Below are 21,889 nucleotides of genomic sequence, written 5' to 3' on the forward strand. Positions count from 1 at the left end.
TCCCTTGCCTCCAGGCACAGTAGGCTTGACCATTTCACCTCCGGAGAGTGCTTACAAACCAGTGGCCATCCACACACTGATGTGGGAAACTGGGGAATCTGTAGGTAATATCCCAGTCACTAACACAGGTAGACAACCTATGATTTATCAACCAGGGGAAGTAGTAGCGTCAGGCTTACTACTACATAGCCCTAATAGACAATCTGATGACAGTTGCCCAGATTCTGACTTCAAGCAGCAGAGTCCAGGAATATTTTAGACTGCAGCTGTGACAGATGACCAACCTATGCTCACTATTTATGTGAATGGAATACCGTTAAAAGGATTAGTAGACAAAGGTGCAGATCGTACTGTCATTAGAAGTGCCAACTGGCCCAGTCACTGGCCAAAGATTAAGGCAGATACCTAGATGTCTGGTGTAGGAGGATCAATAGCAGCAGAAGTTAGTGCTGCCCCTATGAGATGGGCATTTGAAAATGAAACAGGAGTTTTTACTCCTTTTGTGGTTGAAAAAATCCCCATCAATCTGTGGGGAAGAGACATTTTACAGCAGATAGGATTACAATTAAGTACTTCGGCTTTTTAGACAGGGCTGCTGTTGAAGGCCTGCCAACTGATCCTTCACCTGCAAGATAGACATTTACCCAAGAGCCAGTATAGCTTCAGAAAGGGCCAAGGAGCGGCTGATACAACATTTGCTGCCTGACAACTCCAGGAGAAATCCCAAGGGTAGAACAAAGGTCTAAACACAACATTCATTCATCTGTCCAAGGCTTGCAATACTTTCAGTCAGAGAACTTGTGGAAGACCATGGCAAAATTTGGTTCCATGACAGATTCTGGATCATAATGATGTTCCCATACTTTTCCAGTCACTATGGACTGAAGCAACACTGTCTGTGCTTGTTCTCTAGTTTTTTAGCTTTCTCAGTGATGTCAGATGCCTCCAGTGAGGACAAAAACCCATCAAGGCCAGCTAGTGCACTAACAGTAAATTATTTAACTTATAAGGCTGAAAGCCAAAACTAAAGTGCAGGGAGAGTTGGTGCAGGACTTTTTGTTGAAATGATTGTGCACTCTGCAGCCTCTGAGACTGAGATGCAAGAGTATAAATCAATTCTCTGCTGCTGGTGCTAACTGTGGCCTGACAACACCAAGAAAACAGATGTTCTCCACCAGTCAGTATCACATCATCCATATGAGGAACTTTTAGTTACAGCAAATCAAAAAATTTTGAATCCTGTGGGTAAGTTCACTAACCTTGGCAGTGTACTTTCCAGGGACATACACATTGATGATGAGGCTGATGCATGTATTAATAGGGCTATCTCAGTATTAGTGAAGCGCTGAAAAATAGTGGGAGAGAAGAAGTATTAGGCTTTCTACCAAAATGAAAGTAAACAGGACTATTGTGCTGACCTCACTGTTTTATGTCTATGAAACCCATGCATTATAGCACACCATTCCAAGAAACCGAATGGCTTCCACTTGACTTGTCTTAAGAAAATTCCGAAGGTCACTGGGAAAGATAAAGTACGGGACATTGAGATCTTTTCTTGAGCCGCCCTGCCAAACATTGAAACATAATAGAGGTCAGAAAAAGGAAAGCATGGATACTCTCAGGGTCTCTCTGAAGAACTTTGGAATCAATTGTGTGACACGGGAGACACTGGCAAAGGACCACCCAGCATGGTGTGCCCTCATCAGAGAAGATGCTGTGCTTTGTGAGCAAAGCAGAATTGCAGCAGCTCAAAAGAAATGTGAGATGAACTCTACTCCAAGTGATCAGATAGACTAGTTGGGCCCACTTCAAGCTTTCCAAGTTCATATTAGTCTGATCAGCTATGGTCAGACACACCGTACCTTGACTCCAGCATAATGATATCCATTTGGTCCTCTTTGATTATGAAGGGCAACAATCAACTAGCTTTAGTTGTCACCAGGCTTGCTAAATAAGCCTCCACTATTCTTCATTATTCTGTCAAAATAGATTTTCATCATGAATTTTTCTTAATAACTTTGGGTTTTTGTATAAGGATATATTCTGATGGAAGTGGATTTCTTCAACAAAGAGAAGATCTAATTCAGTTTCAATTGATCGATGAGGGACAGAATCAATTACACCCAGAGAAAGAATACTGGGATATGAGTGTGAACTATTTGCATTTTTGTTTTTCTTCCCAGGTTATTTTTACCTTCTGAATCCAATTCTTCCAGTGCAACAAGAGAAGTGTATGATTCTGCACACATATATTGTATCTAGGATATATAATAACATATTTAACATGTATAAGACTGCCTGTCATCTAGGGGAAGGGATGGAGAGAGGGAAGGGAAAAGTCGGAACAGAAGTGAGTGCAAGGGATAATGTAAAAAATAAAAAACAAATTACCCATGCGTATGTATTGTCAATAAAAAGTTATAATAAATAAAAAAAAGAAAAATATAATTTTGGGGGGTTTTTTGTTTCTTTCTTCTATATGTTGTACATAATCTATTTAATAATATTTCTCTCTCTCCCTCTCTGAATGTTTTGATTTTATCATATCTTCTTTCTCAAATTAACTCTTACTGATTTGCTGATACTGACTTGAAAGATTTTATTGATATTTTGCCACTGAACTCGCCAAAGAGGAAAAAAGCTGCTTCATTTGTAAACAATATTTCCCGGTTATCTTGTGTTATACCATAGTTGTTGCAAAGTTGTCCAATAATTTTAGGAGGAGCAGAGAATTTTAAAAATATAGAACCAGTCAAAATATTTGTCAACTCTTGTTTTTTAGATTCTGGTCACAATTTTCACAAGTTTGCCTCAGTGAAAGAAGAGATAGGGCATGATGTTTATTCTCAGAATCATATTCTATTATTCTTATGCTTATTAGCTGTATGATCTTAGGAAAAACTATTTCACTTTTGACTCTTAGTTTTCCCTTCTTTAAATGAGGATCATAATAAATTACTTTTAAAATGTCTGCCTCATAGAGTCACTGTGAAGATAAAATGCACGTGAAGACTTCTGTAGCTCTAGAAGCACCATATAAGCTAATGATGCTATTGCTATTATGTTAATAAAGTAAAGCTGGAAAAAGACTAGTAAGTCGAGATATGTACAAGAAACTTTACAGAAAAAAAGACATTAAAACAACTAACTCATTTTGGTTTCCCTCCATATCTCATATCTTACAAGTACTCACCATCATTTTAGGATTGGTTTGTTTGTTTTTGCTCAAACCTGTGTTTCATTGTTGCAGAAAATTCTTGATGAAGAAACTACCTCATTCAGAACAGTCTGACAACTATTTTGCAATAAATGTTCTGGAGAGCTACCTGAGATACTGATTAGATGGGCACTGACTTGTCCATTATTATTCATTCATAGCTAGTATGTGGCAGAAATGAAACTTGAGTCTAGGTTTTCCTGACTTGGAAGTTGGTTATTTCTTCTGGTACCATATAATACTTTTTAATGCAGCATTTGATTGATAAGAAATAAGTCCCTCTATATAATGAAAATTTTATAACAGTCTTTTTTTGTGTTGTGAAAGAGTTGGAGACAAAATAGATGCTCATTGATTACAGAATACTTCAATAATTGCAATACAGGAATGTAATTAGCATACACTAATAAATGACAAATGTGATGAATACAAAGAAACATGGAAAGATTTTGATAAGCTGAGGCAAAATGAAGTGAGCAGAGACAAGAATACAACATATACAATATCATCAAGATATCAGTGAACAACCACAAAAAGTGCTTGAAAAGGTACAAAGGAATAATAAGGCTCAAAAGAAAAGGCATTAAGAACACATCTCAATCCCACCTCTTTGCAGAGATGGTAGGTCCATTAGTATGGTACTTTTTTCAGACTTGTCTGATGTATTGTTCCGTCTTGCTGATTTTAATTTTTTTTCTTTTTATTGTCTTTAAAAATATTTATTTTATGAAATAGCTCTCTGGAAAGATAGAAGATCCTGATGAATTTTTATTATTCTAATAAAAATATATCAAAAGTAATTTACAAATGAAATATATTTGATTATGTATTTGAGTATGAATGCTTCCCAACTCAAATACCATATCAGTCTTTCTTCATTTCTTCAGAGAAGGCAAAAAGACACTTTTACCTCTGCTCTCAATTAGCACTTATTTTTACATGTCTGGAATGTCCTTATAATATAATATTTAACATTATATTTATTTATGTATAGGTAATGCCTAGCTCCATTAGGCAATAAACTCTGTCTTATTTCATTAAGTACTTGCTGTGTGCAAAGAATCATAGTAGGAGCTTTGATTGCAGTTTTAAGGTAGAATAGCATATGTCTAAAATGTGCATAAATTGAGAGCTAGCAGGGACCTTAGAGATCATCTAACACTTCTTCATTTTAGAACTGAAGTCCCAGAGAGATGAAATGACTTTTCTGATGTCACATGGGCAGTTATTCATTGTCAGAGCTGGGATTTGGAGGGAAGTCCCCCAACTCCAAATCCCATCATTTTTTGTACTGCTCCATGCAAAGAATTTAAATTTATTCTCCTGTGGGTAGGAATAAAACACTGAAAATTAAGAGAAATATGAAAAGGGGGAAAGCTTCTGGAAAAACAGAAAGACCTAGAAATTAAGTAGAAGTATTAGTGTTAGGAAGGAGACTGAAACAAAAGTAAAGAGGGTGGGATTTGTTTTATTTTCTGAGATTAAAAAATTATAGCTTTTTAGGTCAATTTTTTATATATGTATATATATGTAAATATATATGGATATGGATATAGATTAAATGAGATAATACAGAATTATAATTTAACTTAAGAAATCAATCTCCATGATTCAAACCAGTTCCAATTGTTCAGTGATGAAGAGAGCCATCTACACTCAGAGAGAGGACTGTAGGAACTGAATGTGGTTCACAACATAGCATTTTCACTCTTTTCATTGTTGCTTACTTGCATTTTCTTCTTCTTCTTCTTCTTCTTCTTCTTCTTTTTCTTCTTCTTCTTTTTCTTCTTCTTCTTCTCTGATTTGATTAGATTTTTCTTGCGCAAAATTGTACAAATATGTATGTAGATATTGGATTTAACATACATTTCTACCATGTTTAACATATATTGGACTACTTGCCATCTAGGGGAGGGCGTGGGAGAAAGGAGGAAAAAATTGGAACACAAAGATTTTTCAAGGACTAATGTTAAAGAATTGTCCATGCATATGTTTTGAAAAATAAAAAACTTTAATTAAAAAAAGAATAATAAAAAATAAAAAAGAAGAGAAAGGAACCTCTATGTGCAAAAAAGAAAAAAAGAAAAGAAAAAAGAAATCAATCTCCAATTGTTTTTAGGGGTTAAAAGTAAGCTACACCTATAGAATATTCCTTAGTAAATATTTCACAAACATCAAGATTCTCCAGGATTCTTTTTTTCTCTCTTGTCAGTTTAATTTTTGTCACATTAGAAATGACAATAAAATAAGCATAAAAAAAGACTGTATTTTTCATTAGATTCAAAAAAGTCTTTTAAAAAAAGTTTTTGGCTTGCTTTATTGTTATTTTTTTTTTCAGTGAGAGCTGCCTGAAAACTCAAAGAGTTCTTTTTGTTTGTGAGTTTTCCTTAGTAGGAATCATATCCTTGGAAATGAAAATGTTTTCGGAAGAAAACAGGCTGTTGAATTGTTGGTCACTTAAAATAAATTGGCAATGTTTATATTTGGTTAAGTAATTTTTAAAATAGTCACTCTTTTCTTGTATCCTGGGAAGTTTTTTGTCATTAAATTATATTAACATCCTTAACTCCATCCCTTTTAGGTGTGTAGAGCATGAAAGGTTCTTAATATGAATGTGGACTTTGAATTTTGGACTACCCTGAAGCTTTCCACTAACATTGGGAAAAATGCAAAGACCATCTTTTCACTATTACATTTGGTATGACAACAAATATAAATATAGCTTCCCTAGAAAGTTTAAAAAGATGCTTCTAGAGAAGCATTGAAAGTCTCAACCGACCTCCACAAGTATACAATTAATTTTTTTTGTCATCTGTGCTTTTCTACCGGTAAATGCAGAAAGGTCCAACCAGGATTTGAAAATGGGATGTAGACTAAAGACATCTGTTCCTCTGCGGTGATTCTAGACAGCAGGCAGTTTTCACTTGCTGCCAATCTCAGTGGCTCTGCTGCTGCTGTTTAGACCATAGCTAGAGATGTCAATATATCACTGTTCATAATATTCTTCCTCTGTGAGCAATTCTCTAACCTAAGAAGGACTCAATAGAGTATTTGGGGCTGGCAAAGAATGAGTCGCTACATATGTTTTTTTCTGTGTCTGCATGATGCAGTTTTGTATACCCTATAGAGCCTACTGCTCTTTCTTGCACACAACAGACACTCAGTCTATATTTGTTGAATAGGTTTTTTTTTCCTTAAGAAGAAAAAATTAAAGTTTTATGTATGTTCCTAGAGGGTTGGAAAAATCAATTAAAAATAAACAAACTGAGAATATTAGTAAAAAACATCTCACTATTATGATCATGTCTCTCTCCTTTCCATTTCCTCTCCCCTCTAATTTGGCAGATCATTTAGATGATGACACAATTTAAATGTTATTTCACTTCAATTCCATCACAGATCTTGGCAGTTGACCAGTATCCATAATGATAAAATTATTTCACGACAGTTTTTACTAGTTCTTATGAAAAAAGATCAGTTATCTTAGTCAAATACCAGGCTGTTCATAACCCTAGATTTAAGATGAACAAACACTAAGAGAAATTCCCTTGCCTTCAGATTCTTACTCAAGATCTGGGGATTTTCTTTATGTATTGTCTCCAACTCAGTTCTGTTTTTCAAACCCCTGGTGAACAGTGTTATTTGAAAATGGTTCACTTCTAGGTCCTGGAGAATTCAGGCAAATCTGTATGGGGACCTTCAGTAGTCTATCATTGCCATGACAACCACATTTCACTGTTGGTTGAAATTCTAAAACTAGCAAGGGACAAGTTTATAGGGATAAATTGCATCCAGATACATTTTTAGGGTCAAATGCTTTATTACTCTTCTGACACCTTTTCTCTCAGCTGATTTTCATCAGTTCTGTCTGGTGGATCAGTTATCTCTATAGCTTTGCCCTGATAACAGTGGAAGATTTTTCAACTTAAAATATCTCAAAGGAACAGAAAATTCATAAAGCAACATTGTAAAAGAGGGGATTTTATAGCAGTTATACACATTTTGTAGCCACTTATTCTAAACTGATTAAAGTTCCTTGAGCACAGGAAATAGTTTTGCTTTTGTCCTTATATTCCCAGCTATTAAGATAATGTCTAATATATAGTATAGGGTGCTCACTAAATGAAAGAATTTAACCATTTAATCCATAAACTAGTAAACATATAACTGCACTTGTCCTGCCCTAAACAAGCAAATGGAATGTTCATAGTTTAGATGCTTCCCCTCCTAGAAGTGTTTATGGCATGTAAACATTTTTGGAATCCCAAATTCTCCTTGGGGTTCCAAAGGCAGTATTTTGTTACGGTGAAGAAATAATATCTTGCATTTGTAATGCTGGTGGTTGCCATAGCAGTCTATAAAATGCTAAAATCTCTCATTTGACCTTGACAACAACCCTGTGATTTAACAACTGTGGGTATTTTTATCCTCATTTTAAGGATGAAGAAACTGAAAGGTTTGTGCAAGTCCGTGTTCACCAGGTGCTCACATGGCAGCTGGATGGTGTAGTGGTAAAATACCAAGCCCTGGAGTTAGAAAATTTTCTTAAATTCAAAAGTGACCTCCTAGATATGTGACTATGGGCAAACCATGTTGGGTTTTTTGGGGGGAGGAGGGGTTGGTTGTTTGTTATCTCAATGACAAGTTGAGATGTAAAATTAGATGGAGAAGGAAATGGGAAACCATTCCAAAATCTTTGATGTGAAAAGGGATCATAAAGAGTCAGACACCACTGAAAAAGACTGAATAAATATCACTAAACTTGCAAGTAGCAGCAACATCTAACCCTAAGTCCAGCACTCTATTCTTGACACAACCAATATTCTGAGGCTGTCTTAAGTGACAAGGAGGAGTGTCAGTCAATAATAGTCAATAAACACTTATTAAGCATCTACTATGTGCCAAATGCTGTGCCAGGATCTTTACAAATATTTTCATTTAATCCTCACAAAAATCTTAGGGGTTAGGGAATATTATTATTTTCATTTTATAATTGAGGAAACTAAGGTGAACAGAAGTGGAGAATCGTATCCAGGATCACACAACTGGTAAAATGTCTGAGGCTAAATTTGATCTCAGGTTTTTATGACCCAGCACTATATCCACCATGCCTCCAGTTGCCTCTCTCACTGCAGGGTTCACACAATGAGAGTGTTATTAGTTTCTGTTGAGAAGAAAAAGGAGGAGTTCAGAACGCTTGTACAAATACAAGATGTGTGAGGGGGGAAAAGAGGACATGGGAGTTTCTAAAGAACAATAGTTACAATTCTTTGTCCATATTTGTTGATAACAGGTTCATAGATTTAGAGGGATCAGGGACCTTAGAAGTCATCAGGTCCATTCCCTTATTTTATAAAGGGTCTCATTTACAAGTGAAGTCAACAGATGTTTTAAATTCCTTACATATATGATCAAACAGATGGTAACCAGGAGTTAGATTTGAATTTAAATTTGAACCTCTGACTCCAAATCTGATTCCTGTTTCATTATATCATGTTCCCTCTCTTAGATTAAAACAGATAAAAGAAGTTAAAACCTTGGAGGGAGAGGAGACACAACTGATCTCTTCTTGATCAAGGGAGCCACATTATACAGGGAGTAAAGAGACTTGGGACTCAGCAAGATCTATGTTTAAACCCTATCTTAGATACTAGCTGTGTGACAAGTCATTTAACCTCTCTCAACTTCAGTTTCCTTATCCATAAAGTGGGAATAATGATAACACCTATATCACAGGGTTGAGAAAATGAGATTACACATATATAAAGTGTTTTGCAAAATGTTAAAGTTCTTATAATGATTAATGATTTTAATATCAAATTATTCAGAGAATGAGTTTTTATTTTTAATATTAAGAGCTTGTAGGTAAAAATAGATACTGTGGTTATATTATATTCAGATACAAAGCTGAAATTACTTTTACGGATGCCTTTCTTTCTTGAAAGTAGTAAGCATAAAGCCCATTAGGCAGCAAATTTGTTTAGCTTATCTGGAGTCATACTGTGCCTAAATGAAAGTTTGGAGGGAAGCAGATACAGTTTCAGCCATTTCAGTTCCAAGACTTTAGACAGCCATGATTTCATGGATAAGAATCCTACTTTCATAGAGCCAAAACCTCCATAAATTATTAAAGGATTTCTGGTAGCTGTTCTTCTGGCAATGGTTGGTCCTCAGATGACAAATTGACAGTGCATGTTCAGACTCATATTTAAAATCTTTCAGCTTGACAAAATTTGCTATTTAGTGCTCTTTGGGCATAGTTTCAAAGATCCCCTGCTCATCTTCAGACCAGGATGAGGCAGTGGAATAGGACTTAGTGTGGGGATTAGGTATCACTAAATGTTTTCAATAAAATAAGTTTTTTGTAATGTTTCTTTAAAAGAAAATTAGGTTCCAATATCAAGGCTACTTTTGACACATCTAAACATTGACATTCAAACTTGCTGATCTAGCTATTGTTTATATCACTATACAGTATCCCAAAAGTCTTCGTGCAGTTTTAAACTTTAGTAACTGAAACTGTGCAAAGACTTTCGGAATACACTGTATATAGCACTTGCCTATCACCAAACATTTTCACATTATTTCCTTTGGTCCTTAAAACAACTCCTGAAAACAGATCTTATTAAGTATAATTTTCTCTCTTTTATTTTATTTTTAAAAATAAGTCTTAGAGGAATGAAATGATTTGCCAAAGATTATACAACTAGTTGGTAGATGATTTGAATCTATAATTATCCCTTTCACATTTGAACTTTCCCATCATAGGTTTGTGCTATCATGGCTTGGCATAAGAAGAAATTAAATAGGAATTTAGGGGAGTTTGCAGAAGCTTCAAATGACACATGAAGGCTAGCAGGCAACACAGAAAATGTTTAGAAACTCAGATTTGCATAAAATATATGTATAAGTAATATATATATATATATAAATTTACAATAAGACCCTTTAAATACCCCTTTTGGGACATTTTGTACTTACAAGTTATATAAATTTTGTCAAATTCCTAAAACTTCCAGAGACTCAGTTTCCTTATTTGTAAAGTGAAAAGAATAACAATAAGGAAAAATATAATAATGATAGTGATGATGAAATGCTAACAAACTATTTCATAGAATGGTTAAAGGCTTCTTATTATTCTCTAAAATATAACTATCATTTTAAAATTATTTTTATTATTTTAACTCCTATAAGAGAAAAAGGTTACAAATTAAATCAGCTTCAATGACAGAAATATTTGCATATTTGTTTTTTTGTCTGCTTGCTTTGTGGCAGAAACTCAGAATGATAAAACATCAACTAGGAACAGAGGGAATTAATAACTAGAGGGCTCAAGAAACACCTCTTTTAGGCTACATCTTTCCTAATATCCCAGAATATTCCAAAGAAGTTGCTTATGCATAGAGAGAATCTGGCTCAAGTCATGCTAATTACTGATATGATATTGTATTCAACAGGTGAGTATCTCTAAGTGGCATTATTACATAGTGCCTTTCTATGGGTTAGAAAATGACTATCTGATTCCAAATTAAAATCTAGAAGAAGTAATCATGTTTCTCTTCTTTCTTTTTTCTTTTTTAAGCAATCTTGACACAGAAGAACTATGTGGTAAGTTTCTTTAAGAAAAATTAAAACCAAAGATATCAATACATAAGTAAAGTTTGTGTGAGATGGGAAGGGGATAAAATGTATGATGCTTCTGAATCATCTTTGGATAATAAATGAATAAAAATTTTGTAGGTTATGAAAACACATCAATAAACCTTTAAAACTAAATTAGGAATGATATTTCCAAAGTTGATTTACATTTTAATACTCTACCACTTAAGTTTTCAAGGAGATATTTTATAGAATTTGAAAAAAAATTATTTGGAAAAACAAAATATTTAGAATACTAAGTTAAATAATGAAAAGAACTAGAAATGAAAGGGAAAAAGCACTCCCAGACCTCAAACTATATTATAAAATATATGTCATTAAAACCAACTGATATAGATTTAAAAGGAATCTATCAATAAGAAGCCATAAACTCCAAAATTTAAATAGCAGCATTTTTTGTCATAGAAAAGAATTGAAGTAGATACTTATCAACTAGGGAATGGCTAAACAAATTGTAATACATAAATGTAATGGGATTCTACTATACTGTAAGAAATTGTGTGTGTGGTGAATATAGAGAAACATGGAAAGATTTATGATATGAATTGAGGCAAGAGTGAAGTAAGCCCAAAATACAATACATACAATGTAAATGGAAAGAACAATCACACACCCAAAAAAAAGTAAATGTAATATATATATATATATATATATATATATATAAAGATCGTTTGATTTGAATGAAGAGATCTGAGAAGACAGTCCCAATGTATCTTTTTTGTGAAAGTAGGAGGTCCACAGGTGTCACACTTTGCATATGTTTTCAAACTTTTTCAGTATATAAATCAGTTGTGCTGATATATTTTACTCTTTAAAAAGTATTACTTATTATTTGTTATATGGACTGGCTCCCTGGAGAGAAAGGAGAAAGGATACTTGGAATAATTATGATGATTTGAAAAACATGAAAAAAACAGGAAGCATCAATAAAAACTTATTTTTTAAAAAAATAAAGAAAAAAGAAGGCAAATTATGATACACTATAAACAATTATAATTTTTTATAATTTTTACTAAAACAAATATTTTTGGTTACTCATTGTTGAAAGGGCTGAGATGTCATTGATTTCCTTATAGGAAGACAAGGGTCACTGCAATTAGTATATTACTTTCAGAAGAGCAAATTCCCAACTAGTTTCAACAAACTGTTAGTATTTAATAGAACTTCATTATTTTCTGCCCTTAATGTGTTTTCTAAAGCTATACAATGCAACAGGTTCTCTAAGTTATACTATCATAGATTTCAAACTTGAAGGTACCATTAGAGGCCAGCTGATCTATTCCTATTATCAAAATACATATAAGGAAACAAGCATCATGTTGGAGTGAAAAGAGTACTGGGTTTCAATTTACTATCTGTATATCCATGGGCAAATTATTTAACCTCTTTTGATTAGTGGGTCCACTGTGTCACCTATCTGCTGACATTTTTTGAGTCTACTTTAAATATTTTATTGTTCCAAATATAGACTATTCTTAAATTTGAATTATCTCCCTAAAATAAATGTTTTGTTAAGAAATAACTACATAGGTACATAGGTTTCAACAGGGAAAAATAGCATTGCTATAGGTCTCATTTAAATCCATATTTGGGGAAAATAATATAGATTGTATTCTAATCAGTATAGTGGTTGTAATAGCTAACACAACCAGATTTTTAATGAAGATGGATGTCTGGAGTTCTGTCTCAGGGTGTTTGGACATCTAGGAGGCACAGCTTGGAATTGGGAAGAAACATCTTCAAGAGTTCCATTCTGGCCTCACACACTTATTAGCTGTGTGACTGTGCTGTTTGTCTCAGTTTCCTCATCTGTAAAATGAGCTGGAGAAACAAATGACAAACTATCCCAGTATCTTTGCCAAGAAAATCCCCAATGTGTTCATGAAGAGCTGGACACAATACAACAACAATAATTCAGGATGTTCACCCTTATGGAGTACATTTCCTATCCTTTGCACTTCTAACATGTACCATATAGCACCAGACCCAAGGGTCCTGATCCTTTCTTGGGGTCCATCTTCCCCCCAATGTGAAATCACAGTTTGCCATTTCTTCCTCTTCTCTCTCAGTATTCTTCTCAGTCATCACCCAAGCCATGCAAATCATGAACGGGTTTTTACATAATCAGAGTGAACCACCCTCTGCCCACACCTTGACTTTGGTTCAAATGAATGTGCTTCATATACCATCATTCCTAGTTACATCATTGAGTACAACTAGAGATAAGTTTCTCTTAGAATCTCTATTTAAAGGAATAGGTACTTCCCTAAGATAAAGCCATCATTTCCAGTATACTTTACTTTTGTGTCTTATTCCTCAAAACCCATCTGTAGTACTTGAACATCATTTTTCAAGCTCATTAAACTGCTAGCAATAACAACAAATGCAACATAGAATTCCAAATAGCAGAATTCCAAAATAGTGAATTGCAGAATATTAATCCTGCATAAAAAATATACATATAAATAACTTGACCAGTTTTCAAAAATGTTAATAAAAAGATCTACAATTCTACTTCTTCTTTCTCTGCAATATCTATTCACTGTTAGTTTGAATGAAAATAAAGACATGATTACAGATTTGAGTGAAAAATAAGATGTTTAGAAGAAATAAATCATGCTTAATACATGGAGAAATCTATACCTTATTGTTCATCCTCAGTTATTTCTTCCTCTTCTTTCCTTTTCTTCTCCTCCTTCTCCTTTTCCTTCTCTTTCTTTTTTCTCCTCTGCCTTCTCCTTCTTTTTCTCCTCCTCCTCCTGCTCCTTCTTTTTCTTTGACAAATCTTTTATCTTTGTGTTTTAATTTTCTTATTTATAAAATGAAGACATTGAATTTCTTTTGATGCTGCTGCTGCTACTACTTCTGCTTCTTCTGCTGCTGCTTCTGCTTCTGCTGCTTCTATTTCTGCTGTTTCTTCTTTTTCTGATTCTGTTTCTTCTTTTCTTTCTTTCTTTCTTTCTTTCTTTCTTCTTCTTCTTCTTCTTCTTCTTCTTCTTCTTATTATTATTATTATTATTATTATTCTAATCCTTCTTTGTAATTGGGATTAAATGATTTGTCCAGGGTTACATAGCTACTAAGTGTCAAGTGTCTGAGTTTAGATTTGAATTCAGGTTCCCCTGACTCCTGAGCTGATGCTTTATGCACTGCATCACCAAGCTGATCTTTCTATTATTTATTCTAAAATTAAATATAATTTCAGCAGGGCAGAAATAATATAGAAAGCATTTCCCTCCACTCAATATGACTAATATGAATCGTGAAGTCCATGTATGTAATGAGGATGGATGACATCTCCTCCAATGTCTCCACAATGTGAATGTAAACATATACATATGTATATACACATAATGCATATATATGTGTGTTTATATGAGTATAAATATGTGTACATCTACATTATAGGTATGGTTTGTAAACAAGGTAGAATTTAAATACTTTTGGGGCCTTTCACCTCTTACTTGGCTGTGTAATACGTCATTTCTTTAAATTTGGGTTATTTCTTCAATCTGTTCTCATGCTATCACATCTAAGTTCTCAAAGATAAACCAGTAGACATTTCACTGAAATTTTCTGAGGGTACTGGAGTGATACTGTTGAGAAATATACTTCTTTACTTACCATTCTAGCCCATTTACTACCATCCAATGTTTTCTGTCTATACAAGCAGCTATTCATTATGATACTTTTAGATCTTGAGCATAATGACTTACTTAATAAGGCAAAAGGACTACAGATATATCTATATTAAATAAGATACATGAATAATAAATCACAATACACATATATGTCTGGATCCCATTCTCCCATCAATGCACACAATAGTAAAGAAGTCACACACACTTCTAAGACATTGACATGGAAATACATTAAGAAGGGAAGATCATATGCTTGAGGCAACTTGCATCTCCAAAATTCAAGCATCAATGTTATTGGTCCATTCAAAAACATTTACACCACAGGAAACTGTTAACTATTGATCTTCCTAACTATTCAAACTGGAGGATGAGGAAATTCTGGTCTCTACTGAATATAGAATTATAAGTTTTCAATTAATTAGTCATTAACATTGAAAGGACTTTTAGAAAATATTAGTTCTTAACATAAACAGCACTTCTTTTTAAACCAAACAATTAATTGCCACACATCAAATGAACCATCTTGAGGCTATATAGACCAGCCCAGTCAATTATTCACTTCCACACATGGGCCACTGTCCAGTTAGAGCAGAGCTTGTCACAAAATAGCTCCTCTGCCACAACACCAAAATAGTTGTAAGCCGTCTCAGCCTTTCCTTCTCGAGTCAGAGGAAGCAGCAAAGAGCAAGAAGATCGTAGGTAGAACTTCGGGAAAGACCAAAGCTATTAGTCAATAAAGTACTTGGTAGATAAAATTAGTTCTCCCTAACCACTTAGGAATCCTTCAACTATAACATTCTCTCAGCTGACTGCAACTATTGAATTGCCAATAACTTCTCTTGCCCTTTTGTTATTTTCTTACCAGTGAACTCTTAGGTCACAGTTAAAATGAGAATCTCTTGACTTGTGGTAAAAATTTAGATCTTTTATTTAAAAAGTCACAGTTCTCCAAATTTCTTCTAAAATATTGATAGTTCTTTTTTGATCAATACTTCAACATCTAAATGTTTATATGATTTCTCATTTTCTTAGTCTTACCTTCCTTAGTCATAATATATATAACAGATTATATAATATACGGTGTATAGCATTATGCATATATATAATATTTACGTACAAACTAGCTAAGTTACCATCATCCTTTGCAGTTCTATAGGCTTCATCATAAAATCTCTTTTTGCTTCTGTGTAAATTTTGTTTCTTCATACTCACATTTATCTAGATTGTAATAAATAAAAGATCTTTCTCATCCTCTTTATAACATTACATTTTTTCTCCACCAAATCATTACACATTGTTGACAGAGATTCACAGGTTGTCAGATTCACACTACTGATCATTTTCCCTCCAAAACTGAACAAAATCCCTCTTGAAAATTGTATTCCTTCACATGCATGATTTATATTAAAACAAACCTCTTAAAAAAAACTCATATTAAAGCATCAAAATGTTTATCTATAAACAAAGGCTATATCTCTTGCCTTTTGACAAGTAATACAAAATTCTTCCTTTACATAAAAATACATTTTATGTTCTTGTCATTTATTTTGTCATGTTTCTTATTTAAAAAGAAAGAAAAATCATAGAGAGTCTACTGTAATTTCATTCATTCATTCAATTGTCATTTATCATTTAAACACCTCCTAAGTGAAAGATATAATACTAGAGTCTATGGAGAAAAAGACAAAAACAAAATGATCTCTGCCACCAAAGGAGCTTATTTTCTCATGGGATAAACACATTAATACAATTAGATCGATAAATAATATATAAGAAATAATTTTGGTTAATGAGAGGAGATTAATAAGGATAATTAGGGAGATCAGAAAAGGTCCTTTATAGAAAGTAGCACTTGAGTTTAGCTTTGAAAGAAATTAAAGGAGATCCTACTTTACTTTTTTGCCCTTTTTCTTTCCCCTATTATATCTAACTATATAGGATGATTGTGGCCTATCTCTGTCATCTTGTGAGAAGTGAAGTGGATAACTGAAGAAATTAGCCAAATAATTTAGGGCGAAAAAGAGAGGAAAACTTTTTGCCTTTTACATATTTCCTTGGCTTTGATGATTATTTTAGGTGCCAATTTTCCATTTGTCTTTGTTTGGTTAACAACTTTGCTTAAGAAAAAACTAGGACTGATGAGAAGAGAATTTTAAAACACTGCCTTATTCTGGCCTTACTACTTACCTTTTCCATTGCCCTTTGTGAAACAATATATTATCTTTTACCTATTTAGAAACTTCATTTTTTAAAGATATCATCTTCCTTTTGACTTTAATCTTTTCTTTAAAAAAAAAAACCTTTTATGTCTTTTTTTCCATAATCATGGTAAATCAAGTAGTTACACCCACATCTCAACATCTTCAGTGTGTTTATTAGAAAGCTTTTAGAATCTTCCCTTCAGATTTCATCTGTGATTTTATTATTAGTATACCTGAAATGCTTAGTCTTTCTAAAGATTGCTGCAATGTACATAATTTTTAAATTCCAGTCATACAGGAATTCATATTTTGTATTCTTCTCTCAGTGCAGGAATATGCATTTTAATCACTAGAATTATAATGTAATCCTTTTTTATTTTGTGGATTTTGTGCATTCTGACTGAAATTAAGTATTAAAAATTTTTGCTTTGTTTTATCTGGGGAAAAGAGAAAAAACTGTGATTTCTTTAGTTTTATGGATGCTACATAAGGTAACTTTGAGTTTTAAAGTTTCTTGGAATAGTGATAGAATCAATGCTTTGCCCAGAATCATACACTATATGTGAGAGACAAAAATTAAACCTAATTCTGATATTAAAGTAGATACCAGTAGACAGATTGCTTCTCCTTGCAATTATATTCATTAAAATAAAATATTATGATTATATCCACCAATAAGAGCAAATATGTCTGTCCATAAAAGGTATCTTTATTCATTCAAAAGAAAAATGTTAGTTATGGAACTCTTGCTCACATGTACTTTTTAAATAAAGTTTTATTGATTTGTTTTGTTTTTCTATTTCAAATATTTACAGATTACTCCCACTCCATTTAAGTAAACATAACTAAATAAATAAAACAAAAAGTACAGTGACTTGATCTGAAAATATCTGAAATATTCAATATCTGTATCACCCCCAAATATCTATTTTAAAAAATAAAGAGAAATTTATTTTCTTTCCCCTCTACCCCGTTTTTGTTGAGGGAAAAAAAAAAAGAAAAACAAACTTCTGGTAACAAATATGTATAGTCAAGCAAAACAAATTCTTTCAAAATTTATGTCTTATTCTGTACACTAAATCCATCATTTTGATGAGGTTCAGGGCAGGGCAGAGAGTTGTGGGACCCCCACTCTGGTTGGCGCAGATCCTTCATAAAAGAATTTGCAAACCTGAAAAGTTAGACTGGCAAAAGAAGTTTATTGTTGGAACTGAGAAGCCAGCCTTTGCTATGAAGGCTGACCTCCTCAGAGGCAAGGTAAAGTTCCTAGCAGAGAAATCCCAACAGAGAGGTAAAGAAGGTTGTAGTCCTGTTAGGGAAATGAATGAGAGAGATAAAGAGGAATTAACGCTGAAAAGAGAATGTCTTCTCAGCTGGCAGAGGTTCCTTGCAGGTAGCTATGCCAAGGAGAAAGAGAGGCTCCTGGGCCTGGCATGTCCTGCTTTTGGCCTTCTGCAAGGAATGAGCCCCAAAGTTGCTCTTTTAAAGAGATTTGAGACTGAAGTTTCAATTGAATGAGGTTATTGCCCTCAAGCCTAGATGTCCAGTAGAATGGGACAATTTTCTGGGAGTGGTCCTGAGACAATTTTCAACTCAGTAGAGGTCAATAGAAATCTAGATCTCCAGCTCCAGCTAAATAGGAATGGTCCTGAACTCAACCAGTCCCACCAAAATAACAAAATGAAACCACTTTATCTTGATTCCCTGAGGCGGGTCTTTTGCAGAGGTTCAAGGAGTTTCTCCCCTTTAAGAGCTCTCAAATGTTTACCTCATGGTCCCTCCCAAGTCAGGACAATATTGGGGTTCTCTACATCACTTCCTCTATAATGTATCTAGCATGTTTCATCATCAGGAATCAGGGATGGTTATTATATTGCTCATAGTTTTTACAGATTTCAAAATTGTTTTTCTGGTATTGTATAAATTGTTATTTTAATTCCTTGTATACTTTTAAGAAAAGTCAATTGAATATATAATCCCTAAATATCTAAGGTTTGGGGTATTTTTGTACTTTCTATTTTTAAATTAAATTTTCTATTACTATTAAAACTACTTTATATTTGACATGATACTTTCATCTTAATATTCTACATTCCTAACAAGATATTAATTTTTTACATTTACATGCTTGGAGCCAGAAATCTCAGGGCTTGCAAAGGGTCAATTGGTTTTAGGATTAATTTTAGCCACTGTATTTTGACCCTCCAGCCTTGCAAAACTGAGATGATTTTGCTTTGTATTCATGCCATCTCTGCTTCCTGTTGCAAATCTAAAAGGAACAGTTTGATTGCTTTGCTATTTCTAACCAATTTTTTAAAGTGTTTTTATAACCTCTCTTTTATACTATACCTTCTTTCAAGTCTTGCTCTTGGTAGCTAAGTATTTTTAGGTATTTATAGATTTGTGGAAGATAATTGTAATGAAACTTCATTTGACTAGTGCTTGATCTGAGAGCATAACAATAAAAAAGCTTTGTGAGAGAATATATTTAATCGTACAACTTCTGTACTTCCTAGCTGTCTATTGAATATTAAAACAAAAAATTCTAAATTGAGTTTAAATAGTATCTCTGAAAATTGAGGGTTTAGGAACTATGAGCTCATGTGACTAATGGGTTTAAAGTAAATCAACCAATCAATAAACATTTATTAAATGCCCACTATGGGCCAGAAACTTTTTAAAATACAAAAAAAAGGGGGGGGGGGTGGCAAAAAATAGTACAATCTAAGAGGTCCAGGTTGCCAAGGGCTGGACTGTATCTTAGAAATTATTCAGACATTTAAGATAGATCTTGCTTGTATTAGCAAATATTGGGGCAGCTTCTGAGGTCTTTCAATATGCCATAAGGGCATGGATTTGACTTAACACATGATCTGCCTTAGAACTGATTAAGGAAAATGGTAGAAGGTGGATGTCAGAACCAAGGAGGATCTCAGAAGGAGTTATGGTTCCAATGCCTTGCCCTGCCCTCCTCCCCCCCAAAAAAGAGCCAGTAAGTTCTGGAGGGTTTAGAAAAACTTAGAATAGTCTTGAGACAAAAAGAGTCCTTAGTGAGATCTAGAGAGTTTAGAAAAAATAATTAGGATTCTCTTGAGCCAAACAACTTTTGGTGAGATGCTGATTTTTAGTTTTTTTAAGTAAGAGTTAAATATATAAGCTTAGTGACAGCATTTTTAATTGTGGCTTTTAAAATTATTCTTTATTCTATTGTTAATATTATTGACAAATAATATTTGGCAAATAATTGGCAAAATGGTTGGCAAATACAGGGAGATGTTCATTGTTTAGCTTTGGTGGTTTGTGGCTCAAATACCAACTTCCACCCACAGGACAGACCAGCCAGCCATTTTAAAGTAACAAGGAGCCCCAAGGGCAAGATGGAAAGTAGTATGAACCAGGGAAGTCAAACCAACAACATTTTGAGCACTATCTTCTCTCAGAGTAAGAGGTAACAGCCAAAGACTCTGAACCTAAGATTCTTGGGGAAAGCAGTGTCCCCAACAAAACCATCAGACCTGTTTCCAGCCCATCCCTGAAGTCATCACTGAGGGGGGTAATTGTTGAGGAGGAAGAGTCCATTTTCCTAATCACCACAAGCAATATTTACTGACCAATGGCCACCAAAAGGCAATCTTAGAAATGGCAGCATTCCTCAAGTCACTGGTCCTGCTTTCAGCCTCATAGCTATCAATTCAAGAAAGCAACTTGTTTAGAGAAGGGGCCAATTTTCCTCACCAATTGCCATGCAGAGGGTAGGCAGCTCAGCCTAGATGAAGAAGCAAGACATGCTGATGGAAAGATAGGCAAATTGAATGATCACTACCAGCTCGATGACTACCATCTTCCATAGACCCTGATGGAGACATCAAGGACTCTAACCTAAGAGGTTTGGGATATGAGCTACTTCTAAACCAGTACCCTTACTCACCATCCTGAGAAGTAAGGAATAATGAGAAGAAGCCTGGCAACCATTTCTATCTATAGATTACACAACCACAGTTTCTGAAGTTCCAGAAAACAAAATTCTTATCCCAAAGGCTTTGGTACTGTCAAAAGATTTATTATAAGAAATTGATATAATTTTATCAGTGGTAATGACAAAAAAAAAAAGAAAATTGCCATCTGTTTTGCCACTGCATTCTAAGGACAATAGGACTTTTCTACCTGACTTGCAGCTAAAATCTTCCATATGTGACATCTCCTCCATTAGAATATGAGCTCATTGAGAGCAAGGTCTTACTTCTTGATTTGTATTCCCAGTCTTAGCATAGTACTTTACCAGTCATGAACTTTATGTCAATTAGCTACTTCTATTTTTATTACATTTTCCTTTGAACTTTGAGGCAAATCTCCATGGAGACTTCATCTTAGCTCTTACTACCCACACAATTCTCCACTTTACTTGCTATGGGGTTAAGATACTATGTTCCAGTTAACTGCATGCTCCCTTAGAGATGACAGTGATCATAAAGCAATGTGTTGATTCCTATCCATGGAAAACAGATAAAGCAAGTCAATTATGTATTTGTTACATAATTTGTTTTCTTATAGAGCTCAATTATTAGACATTTATATACACAGACTCATAAAGGATCTAGATTAAAGTCTTGGCTTTTATATTACTAGTTGTATAAAGTTAAGCAAGTTACAACCTCTCTAAACTTGTTACCTCATCTGTGCAATGGATGTAATGATGCCATACTGTTCACAGTTTTTTTGTAAGGAACACTTTTGGGGATCCTTAAAATGTATCAGCTAACATCTCTGAAGAAAGTAGCTGACTGAGAATTAAGAACCATGTATTCTAGTTTGAAATTTAATTTGGCAAACATTTTTCATGTGCTTAATATATGTGAGTTAATAAGGTAGGATCTGTGATTATAAGAACAAAAGTTTAAAAAAAAAGATTTCCTGTCCTAAGGGTGTTTATATTCTATTGGGAAGTTGGGATCCAACATACAAAGAGATAAAGTGAGGTAGGAGAGAGCATTAAAGACTACTAATGCAGATTGGTATCTTCTTTGCAATTTATTGTGGCACTCACCACCAAAGGGAATTAGAAAAAGCTCTCATGAGAAGATAATAAGCTTTGAACTGAGCTGTGAAGGAAGTTGAGGCATCTAAGAAGCAGCATTGATGGGGGTGTGCTTTTCAGGAACAGGAACTAGTCT

The 21,889-nt window shown here is 34.0% G+C and overlaps 1 protein-coding gene across 3 annotated transcripts in view; it reads left to right on the plus strand.

Moving 5' to 3' along the window:
• Positions 1–21,889, plus strand: part of NECAB1 (N-terminal EF-hand calcium binding protein 1) — a 197,160-nt gene that overhangs the window by 85,365 nt on the left and 89,906 nt on the right. For all 3 annotated transcript variants that reach the window (XM_031946962.1, XM_031946963.1, XM_031946964.1), the window contains exon 4: positions 10,800–10,825. In XM_031946962.1, the coding sequence (XP_031802822.1) occupies positions 10,800–10,825 (26 nt within the window). The remainder of the gene's footprint in view (positions 1–10,799; positions 10,826–21,889) is intronic.

This window comes from Sarcophilus harrisii, chromosome 1, assembly GCF_902635505.1.
Source record: "Sarcophilus harrisii chromosome 1, mSarHar1.11, whole genome shotgun sequence".
NCBI classification, from domain to species: domain Eukaryota; kingdom Metazoa; phylum Chordata; class Mammalia; order Dasyuromorphia; family Dasyuridae; genus Sarcophilus; species Sarcophilus harrisii.